This window comes from Protopterus annectens, chromosome 3.part1, assembly GCF_019279795.1.
Source record: "Protopterus annectens isolate FY-2018-M chromosome 3.part1, PAN1.0, whole genome shotgun sequence".
Classification (NCBI taxonomy): Eukaryota; Metazoa; Chordata; order Ceratodontiformes; family Protopteridae; genus Protopterus; species Protopterus annectens.
In genome coordinates, this window is record NC_056732.1 from 1,787,800,313 (window position 1) to 1,787,819,719 (window position 19,407).

The following is a 19,407-nucleotide window of genomic DNA, read 5'->3' on the forward strand; positions in this document are numbered from 1 at the left end:
TACAAACCCACAAAGTGAATCCCCCTTAGAAGTAGTTAGGGGTAGATACATCTCTCCATGGTTAGATGACAACTAACAGTACAAGAGTAACTTCTCTAAGATTACCCAACATCATAGCCATGCAGATACAGTCCTACTTCTGTGCTAACACTGGGTATGGGTTTTCTCTCCCATCTATAACCCCAGGTATGACTGTGTGTCTGACATGAGAGATGTGTTTGTTTATATTAGTCTATCAACAAATGGTTGTGGAAAATAGGAAGGAAGGGAGACAAAGCCTGTGCCAACTGCTGACAAAGGCACAGCTAAATGTTAGCTGTATTCCCACACTGAGATTTGGTCCTTGACTTTAACAATTATGTGGAAATCCAAGACAGATCAGCTGGTTTAGAGTTGGTTGTTCTAAGTAATTTTTGACATTGGGTTTCCATGATATAGATAGTTTTCAAGTCAAAATACGAATTCAGTTAACGGTAGTTGGTTGGTTTATTAGAAAACGTTGTTAGTTTTATTCATGCAATAACAATCTCAGAGTTTGATGCCATTAATCCTCATGGATCACAACAAATTGAAATGGGATTTAATTTCTGTGCCCTGCTAGATGTGAGGGAATAGAACATTATTAGGGTGTAATTCAGCAAATACATTTTAATTTGTATTACAAAATGTACTTCTGTTGTACTAATGTGTACTGTTTGTGGCATTTACGAACTTCGGCCTTTCCATCCAGGCAAAACTTGTAACATGAACTGCTTTCTTTTCACAGGCCTGTTTCATCTGACCTTGGACCCTAACACAGCAAATCCTTGGCTCTTTCTGTCTGAGGACCTTACCAGTGTGACACACGGTACTGTTAAACTACATCTGTCCGACAACCCTAAAAGATATAATTCACATCACTGTGTGCTGGGATCACAGAGCTTCACATCAGGAAGGCATTACTGGGAGGTGGAGGTGGGGTGCAAGGCTGACTGGCAGTTAGGTGTTACAACAGAGTCCAGCAAGAGGAAGGGGACAATTGCAATGAACCCAAAGTGTGGATATTGGGTAATATCTCTGACAATCAGTAAGTATTATGCTCTGGATTTGTCAGTCATGCTTCTCAGACTAAGTGTGAAACCACAAAAGATTGGAGTGTACCTGGACTATGAGGGAGGTCAGGTGTCATTTTACAATGTAGATAACACGTCCCACATCTACACTTTTACTGATACTTTCACAGAAAGACTTTACCCTTATTTTTTGGTTGGTTGTTATTCAAAACTACTAAGCCAGTCAAGCATAAAACTGTAATGATGATTTGCACATACCAATGTTTATTGTTAAGGAAATTATTGATATATCCAAATGTCTATAAAATACATTTTAGTCATTGTATAACAAAGTAAAAACATACCTATTTCAGAACCACTGTAATGGTGCCATGTACACAGTAGAAGTATGTTTAGTAGTGAGAGATATTAGTGGATAATTAAACAGCTGCATGAATTTAATTCATTGTACTGCACTCCCAATACACAAGTGTTATTTGCACGGGGGGGGGGGGTGCTGAAACAACATTTTTACATGAATCCTAATGACTTGCATTCCCTCCAAGTAAAATTACATACATCACTGCATATGGAGATTATTCCTGCCAAAAGTCATATGGTCAAAGTCATGGCACTTACTTAAGTCATACATATGGCAATGTCTGCTTGTGGAACCATTTGTTTGGGAAAAGCATCATGGTTAGACTTATATGAGAGCATTTACATGATGTACATAAGAAAGGAAATAAAGACCAATTGCCAGGACATATGCAGTCACAAATTTCTACTAAGTACTCCTTGGCAGCTTTAGAAAGTTGAAACTGTAGTACTTTACCTAGATAGCAGTTAGTGTTTGCTCTGAATTTTTTGCAACATTCTAGACTTTTGATGAAAAGCTAGAAATCCTTGCTTAATGAACTGTTTACTAAATGTCATTGCTGCAAAATATTATACTTGCTTATTCAGCTTAGGGATAATGTGTTATAACTTCTGTTAACTAAGTTTTGATTATCGGGCACTTCATTACCTGTTGTACCTTACAAGTAAAGTACCAAACAAAAATAAAGGATTACGTTTCTGTGACATTTTTTCTAATTTAAAAATGATTTAAATACATGGTGCTTAAGATTGGTAGTGAATGAATAGGTAGCTCCAGCCACTTTGAACAGCCTCACTGACCCACAGCCTGAACACAGCATGCACAGCCTCAATGACTCATGGCCTGAGGTCTGTATGCACAGCCTCGCTGACCCACAGCCTGAACACTGTATGCACAGCCTCACTGACCCACAGCCTGAGCACTGCATGCACAGCCTCACTGACCCACAGCCTGAACACTACATGCACAGCCTCAATGTTCCACTGCCTGAACACTGCATGCACAGCCTCACTGACCCACAGTCTGAACACTGCATGCACAGCCTCACTGACCCACAGTCTGAACACTGCATGCACAGCCTCACTGACCCACAGCCTGAACACTGCATGCGCAGCCTCACTGAACCACAGCCTGAACACTGCATGCACAGCCTCACTGACCCACAGTCTGAACACTGCATGCACAGCCTCACTGACCCACAGCCTGAACACTGCATGCACAGCCTCACTGACCCACAGCCTGAGCACTGCATGCACAGCCTCACTGACCCACAGCCTGAACACTGCATGCACAGCCTCACTGATCCACTGCCTGAACACTGCATGCACAGCCTCAATGATCCACTGCCTGAACACTGCATTCACAGCCTCACTGACCCACAGTCTGAACACTGCATGCACAGCCTCACTGACCCACAGTCTGAACACTGCATGCACAGCCTCACTGACCCACAGATTGAACATTGCATGCACAGCCTCACTGACCCACAGTCTGAACACTGCATGCACAGCCTCACTGACCCACAGTCTGAACACTGCATGCACAGCCTCACTGAACCACAGCCTGAACACTGCATGCACAGACTCACTGACCCACAACCTGAACACCACATGCACAGCCTCACTTTCCCACAGCCTGAACACTGCATGCACAGCCTCACTGATCCACAGCCTGAACACTGCATGCACAGCCTCACTGACCCACAGCATGAACACTGCATGCATAGCTTCACTGATCCACAGTCTGAACACTGCGTGCATAACGTCACTGATCCACAGCCTGAACACTGCATGCATAACCTCACTGACCCACAGCCTGAACACTGCATGAACAGCCTCACTGACCCACAGCCTGAACAGTATATGCACAGCCTCACTGACCCACAGCCTGAACAGTACATGCACAGCCTCACTGACCCATAGCCTGGACACTGCATGCACAGCCTCACTGACCCACAGTCTGAACACTGCATGCACAGCCTCACTGACCCACAGCTTGAACATTGCATGCACAACCTCACTGACCCACAGCCTGAACACTGCATGCACAGCCTCACTGACCCACAGCCTGAACACTGCATGCACATCCTCACTGACTTGCAGCCTGAACAGTACATGCACAGCTTCACTGACCCAAAGCCTGAACACTGCATGCATCCGTATTGTGGGTAGGGACTGTTGGCTCAGATACCTGAGTTGTCAAGTTGAAGGCATCCCTGTATGTATGATGTCCTTCAAGGATGCATCTGTAGTCCTTACAAATGGGTTGTCCTGTCATCAGGCAGCCCTTCGGTCGGCCGGATTCCAAAGTCTGGGTCTGGCCTCGGCTGGTGTCGCACTTCACCCGACGTCATAGCTGCAGTTATTCAGGTATAAAGGCATCAGCCGACGCCATTTTCCTCAGTCTTTCTTGCCGCGTGGCGCCCGAAGCAGAAGCTGTTCGCAAGTGCCGGTCGGTCAGAACCAGAGATTACTACTACAAGTACCGAAGACTTCTAAAAAGCTAAGTACCCCGTTCGGGACTCTTTCTTGCCTCAGCCGATGTCAGAAAAAGTGAATAACTGTTTAAATTGTGGGAAACAAATACCTCATAAAGATTTCCACTCTTACTGCTTACCTTGCTTAGGCCCAGACCACGACTTAGCAGCTTGTCTTGCCTGTGCTTCTTTCAACCGACGAACGCTTAGACGTCGGTCTGAATTTGCTGAAGAGTTTTTCGGCTCCGCTTTTGCTTACATTATGCCGTCGGATGCTCCGACTACGCAAATTTCTAAAAAACGCAAGGAAAAGGACCGACACTCGCGGTCCGCAGTTTGGTTAAGCCAACCGAGAGTGTCTCGGTTTCGGCTGAAACCGAGTCCACGGTTCTTCCTTCGGCCGAAAGCTTGCCACATACCGAGGCCTCATCCAGCTTGGTTGAATCTGCTACTGAAATCCCACCTGCTCCTGCAGGTTCACAGGATTTATCAGATACTATCCCTTTGGATATTTCTACCCCTGCACGTGGAGCTGCTAGGCCTCCTGCATTCATGTCGATTAAGGCCTTTGCCAGGGCTAAAGCAGCAAAAACTACCAAAACTGTGCCTGCTAAGACCCCCTCTCACAGGCCCAGTTCTAGTTCACAAATGCTTAGTCTAGCAGAGGATCTCATCTCTTTGATCTGGGGATCCCAACCACATCCAGACAGGGCCTCTCACCCACCTCCAGAGAAGAGGACTAGAGTAGAGCCCCCTGAGCCAGTTTCTTCAGATGGCTCCTCTGATGAATCAGGTAATTCAGACCCTCCAGAGGCCCCTTTTTCTCCTTATGAGGACTCTGATGCAGAAGAGTCCATTCCTTCTGCCTCTCCGCCTGAGGAATTTTCTTTTGGGGAAACCTTGCATGCTATGAGGGAACAATTTCAATGGCAGAGCCAGGATTTTTCAGACTCTAGGAAAAGGCTTAGAACCTTTTTGCATTTGCCACAGCATAGGCCTTTAGCCATTCCTCCAGTACTTACTGTTGTGGATGATGTCTTTAATGATGCTTGTACTGCTCCTGATTCTCTTACTCCGGCCCCTGCTAAGCCTGATAGGTACTACAGGGTTCCGGACACACATTATCATTTGTATAAGGCCCCTTTTGCAGATCCCGAAACTATCTCCCAGGGACCCAAGGCTGTAGCAGCTACCTCTACCAAAAAACCCCTCCCCTCTGAAAGGGAATCTAGGGCCTTAGAGAGATGGGGTAAAAAAGTTTACACTTCTGCTACTCTTTCAGCTAGGGCCTTGAACTGTCAATTCCACATGATTCAGTATCAGGAATTTATGTTATACCAGTTAACTAAAAAACTGTCCTCGGATGAACCATTAGACAAAAAATCTGTACAAGAAATGGTACATAACATTCAGCAGGTCAGTAATCATTCCTTAAAATGCGGCTATGATGCACTGGAGGCTTCCTTTAGATCAGCCATGACTGGCACAGTGATCAGAAGACATGCATGGTTAAAAGAACAGTCCTTACCAGACCATGTTAAATCAAAGCTCCTAGATGCTCCCATGGATAAGCTCAATTTGTTTGGCTCCCCTGCACAGCAGGTGCTGAAGAAGGTGGAAGAGAAAGCAAAATCTGTCCAGACAGTCAAGGATTTCTTGCAGGTCCAGCCTCCAAGGTTTAGCAGGAACTGGCCTTCCAAGAATTGGTCCTTTCCAGACACCTCCAGAGCTCTGAGAGGCAGGAATAGACGCTCAAGAGGCAGGGGTCAATCCAGAGGTGCCTACAGGGGACATCAGTGGCAGGCTAACAACCAGCGAGGTACAGCCACAGATCCAGCCACCACCACCACTTCCACAGGACAATCACAGTGACTTGGCTCTGGCACCGCCTACCAGGGAACAACTAGAGGAACCCTTAGGCGGGAAGCTAGCCTTATTTTCAGTAAACTGGCATTACATCACAGGAGACAAATGGATTTTACAGACAATAGACCAAGGTTACAGGTTTCACTTCCATACTCTGCCAAGGAAGAGAGGAATGCCAAACCTACCTCCAAATCAGAAGACAGAAGCTCTAGAACAAATAACTCACTTACTAAGGATGAGAGCTGTAGAAAGGGTACCATCTATGGAACAAGGGCAAGGATTTTACTCCAGACTTTTCCTGGTACCAAGGAAAGAAAACCAATGGAGGCCTATTCTCGACCTGTCCACTTTAAACACATACCTCATTGTTCCAAAATTTAAAATGCTGACCCTACAGCAGCTTCTTCCCATGCTGGGCAAGGAGTCTTGGCTGGTAACTCTAGATCTCAAGGAGGCATACCTGCACGTCCCCATACGACCAAATTGCAGAAGATACCTCAGATTTCTTGCAGGATCAGAGCATTATCAATTCTCAGCATTGCCCTTTGGCTTATCTACTGCGCCCAGAGTATTCACGAAATGCCTAGCATCAGTAATTGCTCATTGCAGGCTTCAGGGAATTCAAATTTACCCTTACCTGGACGACTGCCTGTTACAAGCAGACAACAAAAACAAATTAACAAAAGATTTGCAAAGGGTCATTCATCTACTACAAGCCCTGGGATACACAGTCAATATAAAAAAGTCAAGGCTGATACCATCCCAAAGGATAACCTTCTTGGGTGCAGATCTGGACACATCAAAACAAATGGCATTCCTGACAGTAGAAAAACAGGAGCAACTCCCTTTCTACTTCATGGCATTAACAAACCAGAACTAGCTAACAGCAAGAAAAGTCCTGCAAGCTCTCGGTTACATGGCATCCTGCATAATATTGATTCCACATGCCAGACTACATATGAGAAAGTTACAGTGGTACCTAAGGAATTTATGGTCTCAGCACAAGCACAGCCTAGAAACCCAAATTCCAATAATTCCATGCCTGAAGCAAGAATTCCAATGGTGGGCTCAGGCCTGTCAAACAAACAAGGGACTGCCCTTCCACAGCACCCAACCAAGTCAGACCATCACAACAGACGCTTCAGACCTCGGTTGGGGGGCACACATGCTGGACAAGTGCATACAAGGCTTATGGACTCAAGACCAGCTGCACCTAGACATAAATCAAAAGGAAATGCTGGCAGTAAAACTGGCAATTCAGGCATTCAGACCATTTCTTCGACAGGGTCAACTGCTGATAAGGACGGACAACACCACAGTTATGTGGTACATCAACAAACAGGGAGGCACACATTCATACCTTCTATGCCGGATGGCAATGGAACTCTGGAATGTGGCACTAAGCTTCAACATTCAGTTACAAGCAATTTTTGTGCCAGGAAAAGAAAATATACTAGCAGACATCCTAAGCAGAACTGCCACGGATGCCCATGAATGGATGCTGCATCCGGACATCTTCAAAACCATTACAAGAAAATGGGGACTACCAGAAATAGACTTATTTGCATCCCCACACAATCACCAACTGAAAAAATTATGCACAAGGACGTACCACCCACTTGCTTGGAAAGTGGACTCCCTATCTTTCAGTTGGAAAAACCTGACAGCATATGCATTCCCACCTTTTCCTTTGATGCACAAGGTGCTATTGAAGATCAAAGAAGACCGTCCAAGGATCATCCTGATAGCTCCAGACTGGCCAAGGCAACATTGGTACCCATTACTGAGGAGTATGTCTCGGGAACAAATATGGCTTCTGCCCCTAGTTCCCTTGCTGTTAACACAGAACAACTTCAAAACCCTGCATCCAAACCTGAAAACACTGCAGCTGGCTGCCTGGAACATTGCATAACACCAAATAACCCAGATTTATCTCAAAGGGTTAAAGACATAATCTTGGAGGCTCGCAGACCCTCAACAAGAAAAAATTATTCAGCAAAATGGAAAAGATATCTCATTTGGAGTACAGCAAAAGGAGAGAATGTGTCACTGGTAAACATAGCTAACATCCTGGAATACTTGGCAGAGCTCTTCCACAACGGCCTGTCCTATTCTTCCATTAAGATTCATGCATCAGCCATTTCAGCAGAATACAACTTGGATCCTCCAGTCTTCTCACATCCTCTGCTCAGGCAGTTTCTGAGAGGAATTAAAAATGTAAACCACCTAGGAAGCCACCATTGCCAGCATGGGACTTGAACTTTGTGCTAGAAAAGTTGACACTACCTCCTTTTGAACCAGCAGTAACAGCAGAATTACAATACTTATCATGGAAAACTGCTTTCCTGCTTGCAATCACTTCAGCAAGAAGGGTATCTGAGCTTTGTAAGGACTGCAGATGCATCCTTGAAGGACATAGTACAGTTTTGTACCTACCATAAATGTAGATGTCCGATAGGCATGCATCTGCAGTCAGGATTACCCACCCTCCTTCCCCTCTGTGGTACTCCTAGGGTATTTGCCCATCTTGTAGCTAGCTGGGGGAATCTATTATGGTGTATTTGTTTGTATATATGTACATACATGCTTATTTTTTGTTTGCTCTCTACTATTTGGAACCATTTGCATTTATCCAAATTTAGCCTTCCTAGAGGGCACCTGGCATCTGGGGCAAGAAACACTGAGGAAAATGGCGTCGGCTGATGCCTTTATACCCGAATAACTGCAGCTATGACGTCGGGTGAAGTGCGACACCAGCCGAGGCCAGACCCAGACTTTGGAATCCGGCCGACCGAAGGGCTGCCTGACAACAGGACAACCCATTTCTAAGGACTGCAGATGCATGCCTATCGGACATCTACATTTATGGTAGGTACAAAACTGTACTTTATCTTTATTTATTTGTCCATTTATTGATTGATTGGAGTAAATGCATTTTGGAGGTGGAAGAATGAACCTAGACACTGTTGTCTGTTGAGAAGACTTTGTTTCAATAAGTTTCAAGACATACCTCTGATATACATTTACAGTGTATAGAAAGAAACTTTGTGGGTGAAGAAACACATCCTGAAAGATTGGGCCAGTGTGGATAGTGGTAAAAACAACAAAAACTGATGGCTGTACTATTTTATTACTTCATAGGTTCATAGGTAGGTACTAGGCTATTGGACCTAGAGCCTATACAAGCCCAGCCAAAAAGGTACCCTGCCTTTTGTCACCCAAGAAAATTATTTTCCTGTGCCACTGTTGAGCAGAGCCACAGAAGTGATCCCCGGGGTGAATTTTCTATTTCCCATCCAATCATCAAAATTTTTATTGAAGATTGCTAATGAGGAGCTTTGTTTGATATAGATAGGTAGTTTATTCCAAAGTATGGAAAGTCTCTGGGACAGGAATCTATACCTCCGGCATGTTCTGTTTATTGTGGCGACAAGGTTAAGGTCCCTAGAGCATGTAGCTCAGAGGGATTGGGATTTCTTTAAGTGGAGCATGTCCAACAGCTCTGGGTTTGACATAGCTTTGTATGTTAGGCAGAGATCACCTCTGAGTAGGCGATATGCGACGGAGTAAAGTTGGAGGATTTTTTAGATAGTCTGCGTAGGGCATCTGTTTGAGGCTGGTAATCCTCTTTGTGAGATATTTCTGCGGCCTTTCCAGTTGTTGTAGATGTCTTGTGAGGTACATACCAAAAGGGGCACCATACTCTATAATGGGTCTAATGAGTGATTAGTAGAGGGGAACAATGGCCTCTTTTTTTCTGGATGAGAAACCTTTTGTGATGAGGTGTGCCACTTAGAAGGATTTCCTGACTACTGTGGCGATGTGATTATCAAAGGAGATTCTACTGTCCACCTGTGTCCCAAGGTCTCTTATCACACTTTCGATGTTAAGTATACTACTGCCTATGTTGTAGTTCATGGGTACAGAGTTTTTACCGAAGGGGATGAGAATGCACTTTTTGGCATTGAGCTTGAGGCCATGGCTTTGACACCAGGCTTCTGTCTCAGTGAGGCCCTTTTGTAGGATGTCCACATCATTAGGAGTTTCGATTATGGCTCCTCGTTTGCAGTCATCTGCGAATTTCATTAGCCAAAGACCTTCTGTGTTATCCTGTACTTCGGAGAAGTAGATACCAAACAGGAGAGGACCAGGACTGAACCCTGTGGTGCTCCACTTGTCACTGGTCTGAAGTCGGATTTCGAGTCTGCTACTTTCACAGTGTGGGTTCTGTCAGTGAGCCAGTTGGCAACCCATCTTGTGACATAGGGATTTATACCTAGTTTAGTGAGTTTATCTATAATTCCAGAGTGGGGGATGGTGTCAACAGCCTTGGCAAGATCTAGCTAGGCTGTGTGAACCACCTTACCCTCATCTACGGCTTTGGTGACTGCTTCAAAGAAGTCTATCAGGTTTAGGAGATGTGATCTGCCTTTTATAAATCCGAACTGGGTGAGGTCCAGAGTTTGGAGATTTCCATTGTCTTTGTTTATAAGTTCCATGATGATATGTTCCATGGCCTTTTTCAGGCCAGGCTCATCAGGCTAATGGGGAGGTAGTTCCCGGGGTCCGTGATGGCTCCCCCTTTGTGGAGTGGATAACCGTCACTGTGCGCCATTCAGTGGGTATGAAGCCTGAGGTGAGGCTATGATGGAACATGGTACTTAGGTGGGGTGTCAGTTTGTTCTGTAGTTCATGTAGAATGCAGCCTGGCATGTTGTCTGGTCCCATGGATGCTGTGTTCTTGGCTTTGGAGGGTGTGCTTTATACCTGTGCAGCCGTGATTACAGGACCTTTGCATTCTTCCGGTATAGAGATGGGCCCTTTAGGGAGTAAGAGGGGGGTAAAGTTAACATGGAACCTATCTGCCAGGATGTTGGCAATATCAGTTGGTTCTGTATATTTAGTACCATTGTGCTGTAACTCAGAGCACATCTGAGTGTTGCCATTGAGATTCTTCACATAGCTATAGAATGCTTTGTGGTTGTCTTTAGAATCAGTGGCAATTTTGTTTTCGTAACTAGCTTTGGAGGATTTTATGAGGGATTGCAGCTTCTTACTGAAGCTGACCAGGGAGCTCCTCCACTCATGGGATTTTACTCTCTTTTCCAACAGTTTCTTCCTTCTGTTGTACAATATGTTTATGGCAGGGGACCACCAGATTGGCTTCCTTTTTTTGGAGGATAGCATCTTGGTTCTGTTTGGAATAGCACGATCCATGCACTTGTGTAAGTGCTTGTAAAGTGCAATTGTGTAGGATTCAATTGTTGTAACTGTATTGTCCATCTGCATGGGTGTCATGAAGTTCATCACTTCTGTCTTAAGAAGCATGAAGTAGCTTTGGAGAAAATTTTTACTGTGGTTTCCTTAATGGGGGGTGGGAGCAGGATGTGGATATCTAGGGTGATTAGCTTATGGTCGGATCGGACCAATGAGGCGTTGACTTCAAGTTTGGAACACCGGTCACTCATGTTGGTAATGACTAGATCTAGGTTATTGTTGCCTCTGGTGGGGTTGTGGATAAGTTGATTCAGGGCATTGGAGTTTATGAATTCCAGAAAGCGTTGAGTGAAGGAGTTGGTACATGAGTAGTTTTCCCAGTTAATGGTGGGGTAGTTGAAATCACCCATTATTTGGGTGTTTGGTTGAACCCTAATATTTTCCATTACATTACGAAAAGAGGAGTGGGAATCCTAGGGCATGGTGGTGGGTTTGCAGCAAGCTACAATTTGGATTGCAGTTTTGCTCAGAGTGAGTTGCACTTGGATAACCTCAGATGCATTATGCTGAGCAACTAGCCTGGAGGTGTGGATATCCTTAATGAATATGGACACACCTCCGCCTTTGGCGTTCTGGTCCAGGTTACATGGCCGAAAAGTGTGGTATGAGTTATAGCCTGGTAGTGCAGGGGTGCTCTCTGGAGCCTTGAACCAGGTCTCAGTCACTGCGCAGATATTGATGTTCTCCATTTTAAGGAGTGCCTCGAGTGAGTGCATTTTGAGATTTAGACTTCTAGCATTGAGTAGCATCACCTTCAGTTTTTGCTTGCCTGTACCTGTTACGGTGGTGAATTTGCCATTTGAACCTTGCCAAAAAAAGGCACTATAGGGGCGGCAAGAACCTTAACCAGTATCTGGAATCCCAGGGGTGACAGGTGCAGGCCATCTCTGGCAAAGCATCATGGTCTGTCGACCATGTCAACACAGGCAGACAGATACTGGATCCCTTTAGAATGACACCAGAAGCTTGGCCAATTGTTGAAGCCAATCATTTTGTCCTTGTACTGCGGTATCATTCTGGGTGATGGCTGGATGCAACTCAGGGCTAGGGTCATACCTGCCTGGGCTACAAGATCAGAGAGCTCTTCCATGTCTCTTTTCATGTAGTCCAGGGAGGTACATCACAGGTCATTCACACCAACATGGACAATGACAGAGTCATATTTGTACTTGTTGTGGAGTGACCTGAGTGCGGGGATTATGTGGCGGATCTTGGCACCCGACAGGCAGCTGACAGTAACTTTCTCCTTATTTAGCCTGGTGAGTGGGACATCAGTGTGCCTGACTATGGAGTCACCTATTACTAGAGTGTTGGGTATGTTGTTATGACTTATGGGCAGTGGGTGAGTGGCACACTGAGTTTGTTGGCTATGTGTCATTTGGGTTGTGTTGGGGGGTGGAGGATGCTTGCGTTTCTGCTTTGGCGGTCCCTGTTGCTTGGGTAGATTTTTATTGAAAGCCTCTGCGAATGTAGTTGTGTGTTTTGTGTTTCTATGTGTGTGTTTTGGTGGTGTAGGTGATGAGTGTAATGTGGTGCAAGTGTTTGCCTTCTCCTCTTGACTGTCAAGTTCAGTCTTGGTTGGAGAGAGCTTTACCTCCAATTTGGCTAGATAAGTGCATCTCTCATAGGTTGTATTGTTGGGTGGTAAGAGGAGAGGGTTGTCTGTGTATATGAGGCAATTTCTACATTGCCCCAAGATGCCCAGATTCATCAGATAGACAGGAGAGAACTCTGGGAGCTGACCCTTGGACATGCCTGAATAAAAAACTATTTTCCTCTAGACAAGTGAGGAAACTGTGTACAAGAGCTGTTTTTCTCTAAGCAAGTGAGGAAAGTAAGTACCAAAACTGTTTTCCTCTAGGTAATGAGGAAGGTTGAGTGCTATAGTAATTAGTAGCTTATTTAGCGCTTACAACAAGTTCTGAAAAAGTGCTGATCACGAGTAAGCAAATTCAAGTGCTAAAACTAAGAATCTGTATCTGGACTAAACTAGTTACAGGAAAGGGGGGAAACAAGTGCAAATGCAGGCTTTTAAATCAGAAAGTTGAGAGAGATGGAAAAACTGCCTAAACGGACAATAACTACAATTTCTGGGCCAGAACCACTCCTTATGTGGTAGACAGGTTACCTAGTGCTTACCACTCCCACTGATAAGCTAGAAGGCTTCCCTCCAACACAGAAAGCTTGGGGTGCTCAGAAGCTTACGTACAGTCCTGGATACAGCAAATCTGAATCTGGACTACACTAGTTACAGGAAAGGTAGGAAACAGGCTTAGATTTTTTTTATACAGAAAAGTAGCTAAAACAGCAGTAAAAGGAGTTCAGATGCAGTGCAAGCTAACACATTTGAGGATGTAGCAATGTTAGACCTAACAGTTTAAAAAATGCAATTAAATTAAAAATGACTAAAAACAAGTGCAGAAGGAGTCTGTTAGGTAGAATGAGGTAAAGAGATGGGACTGGGGGGAGTGTCCCAGATCAAATCTACAGTGGGAGTGGGCAACTGCAAAAGCCTCCAAATTTAAACAACAAGACAGGAATAGGAAGGGTGGGTAGGGGAAAAAACACCTTCAACAGAGATCTGAAAAACTATACAGTGAAGCAAAAATAACAGTATTCAACTCTGAAGTCAGCCAGCAATGATATAAAATTAGTCGAGCAACAATTAACAGTACACAACTCTGAAGTGCCAGAAAAATATACTTAGCTCTGTATATCTCCAAATAGTTTGATGGGCACTCTGTCAGGACACTGGAAGGCTCCAGCAATGATATGCAGGCTGTTACTAACAGGGTCTAATTTTATGCAAGTAATCCTTGAGATAGTCATATAACACACAGGATGCAAAACCAGTTATACCAACTTAAGACACAGCAGAAATAGGGAGAGGTGGGGAAAAAAACCTTCAGCAGAGATCTGAAAAAACTATACAGTGAAGCAAAAATAACAGTGTACAACTCTGAAGTCACCCAACAATGGTATAAAGTTAGTCAAGCAACAATTAACAGTACACAACTCTGAAGTGCCAGAAAAATATACTCAGCTCTGTATATCTCCAGATAGTTTGAAGAGCACCTTTCCGACAAATTATTGTTAACTGTATAGTTTTTATTTGCCAGCTGAGTAATATTTTCATTTCCCTATCAGTACTAATGACTGCATTTATGGGGGAGCAGAACTGAATGGAATTTGCTGGAGTTTTTCCTGTTTGGACCTGTTTTTAGCTTTGCAGACTTTATTGTGTAGAGAAGGTTATAACACAAAGCTTCTCTTAGAAAAAAAGTGCCTTGTGTTTTATATGTTTCCTGTTATGGTAGCATCATGTATTATTCCATCGTGTGTCATAAAGTTTTGTAATGCAACATAATAGAAAAGGAAAGCGTTTACCTGACAGTGTGAAACTTCTATATTTGTATATCAGGACTCCTTGTGAGCAGGAAAAATATCTTTGTCTTTAAAACTGTTCACTGTTTTCATGTGATACCAAAAGGCATGGACCATACTGCAGGAATTAAGCTTTTTAAAGTAGTATGTCATTTTCTGTAGCAAAGTGATAAATGGTTTATATGTTAAGACTAGTATTTTTTTTGCATATTGCCTACTATTTTACTGCCTGAATACTCATAATCTTTGGCAGGAGATAATTGTGTTTCAAATTTTTGATGAAAAAGTTTCATGAAAGATAGTAAGTGAGTTGGACATTTGGAGAGATGGTAATGATTTAAGATGGCAAGTGAGTTGGACATTTGGAGAGATGATAATGATTTAAGATGGTGAGTTGGACATTTGGAGAGATGATAATGATTTAAGATGGTAAGTGAGTTGGACATTTGGAGAGATGATAATGATTTAAGATGGTAAGTGAGTTGGACATTTGGAGAGATGATAATGATTTAAGATGGTGAGTTGGACATTTGGAGAGATGATAATGATTTAAGATGGTAAGTGAGTTGGACATTTGGAGAGATGATAATGATTTAAGATGGTAAATGAGTTGGACATTTGGAGAGATGATAATGATTTGAGATGGTAAGTGAGTTGGACATTTGGAGAGATGATAATGATTTGGAGAACAAACTCTTGTCATCACGTTTTCATTTTCAGGATAAGTTAGAAATACATCTTTGAAAAAGTCTGTAGACATATTTGACCAATATGCAAGTATTAATGGAATGACTGAAATACTCGATAAAGTGCTCCTAAGGGAAGGGACAGGCTGTGCCCATCAAACGTATACATTATATGACAGCCTTACTAGAGGATGCACACATCCCACAATGGATCGTACACTGAGATTGAGAAAACTATATGAAAAAACATGACACAACTGTTTGGAATTTAGGTCTGCGAGTGTGACATCCTTTGCCTATTTTGAACTGCTGCCAACCTATAACAGGATTTTATAGGGGAGCTGAATAGATGCATATGAACAGTTTATTGATATAGTAGAGAACTGTATGCAGCACCATAATGGAAAATGTAAAGTGATACCCACTATATGGACATAATATAGACTGGAGGGAGTGTCCATGACGAGCAATTTTTAATTTCAAGATTGGATATGACCTTTAAGATATACTATTTTTTTTTACAACAGAGGTTATAGTAGTAACAAAATGGGTTTGAGTAATGTAAGATACTGCATTTTTTTCTTTGCACAGAAAAGTGATATAGTACATCTTCACATGAAATTAAGGTCCCAAGAAGGAGAAACTGGTTTTCTTTCAGGACAAATATGAAAGACAACTTTTAGGAGTTCTTTGACCACAAAACAAGAGACCTGGGGTAGGTTTAGGGGCAGACAAGCATAAATAGCTGACAGATGAGCTTTAACAGATGAATATGTCATGGCAGAACTGAGCGACTGACAAATAAAGGACCATAGAAATAAGGAAAATGGGTCCAAGGACGTATTTGAGATGTAAAATAGATAATCTCTTCCATTTAGCCACATAGGATTTTCTAGCAGATTTTTTGGCCTCCTAGTAAAACTGTAAGCATGTCTTCTAAAAGGAATTAAAACTGTATCACCCAAAGAGTCAATTATAACGTGAAAAACTGAGGGTGAATGAGAGATACTTTGTCCTGTGTGAGGGGATCCATCCTGTCAGGTAACTTTTGATGATTGTCTCTGGCTAAATAAAATAGAAGGTGAACCACTGCTGCCCTGAGGTACCACTGGAATTTCCTCATGTGTAGTTTGACAATGGGAAGCATTGAAATAGTGGATGCTGTGTACCCCAAAGACTGAAGAAATTCCCTTGCCTAGAGGAGTGAACGAGGCAGAAGAAACCAGAAATAAGCAATCAGAGAAGGAATCTTTGTCAGTGGAAGTAAGGCTATCATTGGAATAGTGTGAATCCTGCAACCTGGGAACACTTGGCCCAGAGAAGGGGTTAACACTGACTTTTTGAAGATGAGGGTGACTCCCAAACTGCATAAAAAGAGCATAGTAAACTGAAGATCCTGAAGCAGGAGCTGTGGAGAGGATACCTGAATCAAAACATATTCCAAGTAAGGGAAAATTAAGATTCCCAGAAGTCTGCAAAAAAATACCATGGGTTCTAGACATTTAATAAAGACCTTCAGGGCTGTAGAAAGACTAAAAGGCAAAGAAGAGAAGTGATAATGACAGGAGTGACAGGAGGAAACACAGAAACGTAAACATTTCCTGACAAGAGGGTGAATAGGAATGTGGAGGTATGCATCCTTCAGGTCCAAAGATACCAGAAAGGCTTGAGGTAGCAAGAGAGGAAAACGAGTCTGAAGAGAAAGTATTCTGAAGGAGGGGACCTTGAGAAAGGTCTTGAGAAAAGACAAGTCTAGAATGAGCCTCCATGACCCCTCCTTCCTGGGAACAAGAAACGACTGAGAGTAAAATTGCATTATTTGCTGAGAAAGAGGAGCAGACTGAATGGTTCTTTGAAGTACCAGGATTTGTAGAGCCCAGGGAAAATGAGGGAGTTGAAAGGAAGGAGGTTTCGGCATGAGAAAGGAGGAAGAGATATAACATAATCATTATGAATAATGGCAAGCAGCCAAGCATCCAAGGTTATCTGTTGCTAGGTAAGGTAGGCGGTGAGCAGCCTGTCGGGCGCTAGGATCCGCCACATAACACAAGCACTCAGGTCACTCCAAGGCAAGTACAAATATGACTCAGTCATTGTCCATGCTGGTATGAAGGACCTGAGATGTACCTCCCTGGACTACATGAAAAGAGACATAAAGGAGCTCTCTGAGCATGTAGCCCAGGCCGGTATGACCCTGACCTTGAGTAGCATCTTACCCTCACCAAGAATGATGCCACAATATGAAGACAAGATGATCAATTTCAACAATTGGCTTAAGTACTAGTGTCATTCAAAAGGGATCCAATGCCTGTCAGCTTGGGATGATATGCTCGACAAGCCACGATGCTTCGCTGAGGACGGCTTGCACCTGTCACCCCTGGGCTTTCGGATATTGGCAAAGGGTCTTGCTACCCCCATAGTGCCTTTTTTAGGCAAGGCTCAGAAGACAAACCCACCTCCATAGGTATCACAAGGGATAAGAAACTAAGAGTAATGCTACTCAATGCTAGAAGTCTAAACCTCAAGATGCACGCACTCGAAACTCTCCTTAGCATGGAGAACATCGATATCTGTGCAGTAACAGAAACCTGGTTCAGGGCTCCTGAGAGCACCCCAGCACTACCAGGTTATACCTCATACCATGCTTTTCGGCCCCAAAACTTGGACCGAACCACAAAAGGAGGGGAGTATCGATATTCATCAAAGATACCCACACCTCCAGGTTGGTGGCAAAGCACGAAGCATCAGAGACTATCCATGTGCAACTAACAGTGGGTAAAACTGCCTTCCAGTTTATAGCCTGCTACAGACCACCCTCCCAAACCCAGGAACCCCACTCAGCCTTCCTGAGAACACTGGAAAATATGAAGGTCTATCCAAACACCATTATATTGGGCGACTTCAACTACCCAAACACAGACTGGGAGCATTACTCTAGCTCCAACACCCTAGCCCAAAGGCTCCTAGAATTTATAAACTCAAATACTATGGAACAACTTGTTACCACTCCCACAAGAGGGGAAAAAATACTGGACCTGATCATTACCAACATGGGGACTCTATGCTCCAGACCAGAAGTGTATCCCTCACTGGTAAGATCAGACCATAAACTAATCTCACTGGATATTCACATCCCGACCCCACCCCCTGCCCAGAAAACCACAGTGAAAAACTTCTCTAAAGCAAATTTCACACTCCTCAAAACCGAGGGGGAATCCTTCAAAGCCCCTGGGCCTGTGGAAAATATGGCCCAGACCGCAGAATCCTTTATAAACGCATTCTATGAACACCTTCAGGAATGCATGGATCATGCGATCCCAAATAAAACCAAGACGCAATCCTCCAAAGGCAGACGTCCTGTCTGGTGGACCCCAGCCATAAACAAACTATACAATAAAGGAGGAAGCTACTAAATAATAGAGCAAAATCTCCAAAAGGGAAGGCATCACTGATCAGTATTAGCAAAAAACTACGGGCACACATAACATTGTCTAAGGCCAGCTTCGAGAGAAAAATTACACAGGACACTAAGGATAATCACAAGGCTTTCTTTAGTTATGTTAGGAACCTGGGTGGTAATTCCCAGATATGCTCAGAATTAGTCCAAAATGACAAAATATACACCGAACCCACGGACATTGCCAACATCCTAGCTGACAGGTTCAGAGCAAACTTCCCCCCCCCCCACCAAAAGGGCAAATATCAATCCCAGCAGAGTGCTGCCCCCCTGACATCTCAGATGCTCAGGTAAGAGCCGCCCTCTCCAAAGCAAAAAACACAGCATCAATGGGACCAGACGGTGTCCCGGGCTGCGTCCTACATGAACTCCAAGAAGAGCTAAACCCAAACATAAAACTACTGTTCAATCTCAGCCTTACTACAGGATATGTGCCCAAAGAGTGGTGTACAGCAACAGTGGTTCCTCTCCATAAAGGTGGTGCCTCAACGGATCCTGGAAACTATCGCCCCATGAGCCTGACTAGCTTGGTCTGCAAAGCTATGGAAAGGATCATCATGGACCACATAAATAAAGATATTGGGGACCTACAAACACTGGATCATACCCAGTTCGGCTTTGTTAAGGGCAGATCCTGCCTCTTAAACCTGGTTGATTTCTTTGAAACAGTCAACAAGGCCATTGACGAGGGGAAGGTGGTCCACACAGCCTACCTGGACCTCGCAAAAGCCTTTGATACAATACCCCACTCGGGCATTATACATAAGCTCACCAGCTTAAATATAAACCCCCTATGTCACTAGATGGATTGCAAACTGGCTCAAGGACAGAACCCACATGGTTAGAATTGC

General features: G+C 43.8%; 1 protein-coding gene across 1 annotated transcript in view; it reads left to right on the plus strand.

Moving 5' to 3' along the window:
• LOC122798672 (nuclear factor 7, ovary-like) overlaps positions 1–1,801 on the plus strand; it is a 275,562-nt gene extending 273,761 nt beyond the window's left edge. Inside the window, exon 6 of the mRNA XM_044067765.1 lies at positions 767–1,801. Within this exon, the coding sequence (XP_043923700.1) occupies positions 767–1,293 (527 nt within the window). The 3' untranslated portion in view covers positions 1,294–1,801. The remainder of the gene's footprint in view (positions 1–766) is intronic.
• Positions 1,802–19,407: the final 17,606 nt, after the last annotated feature.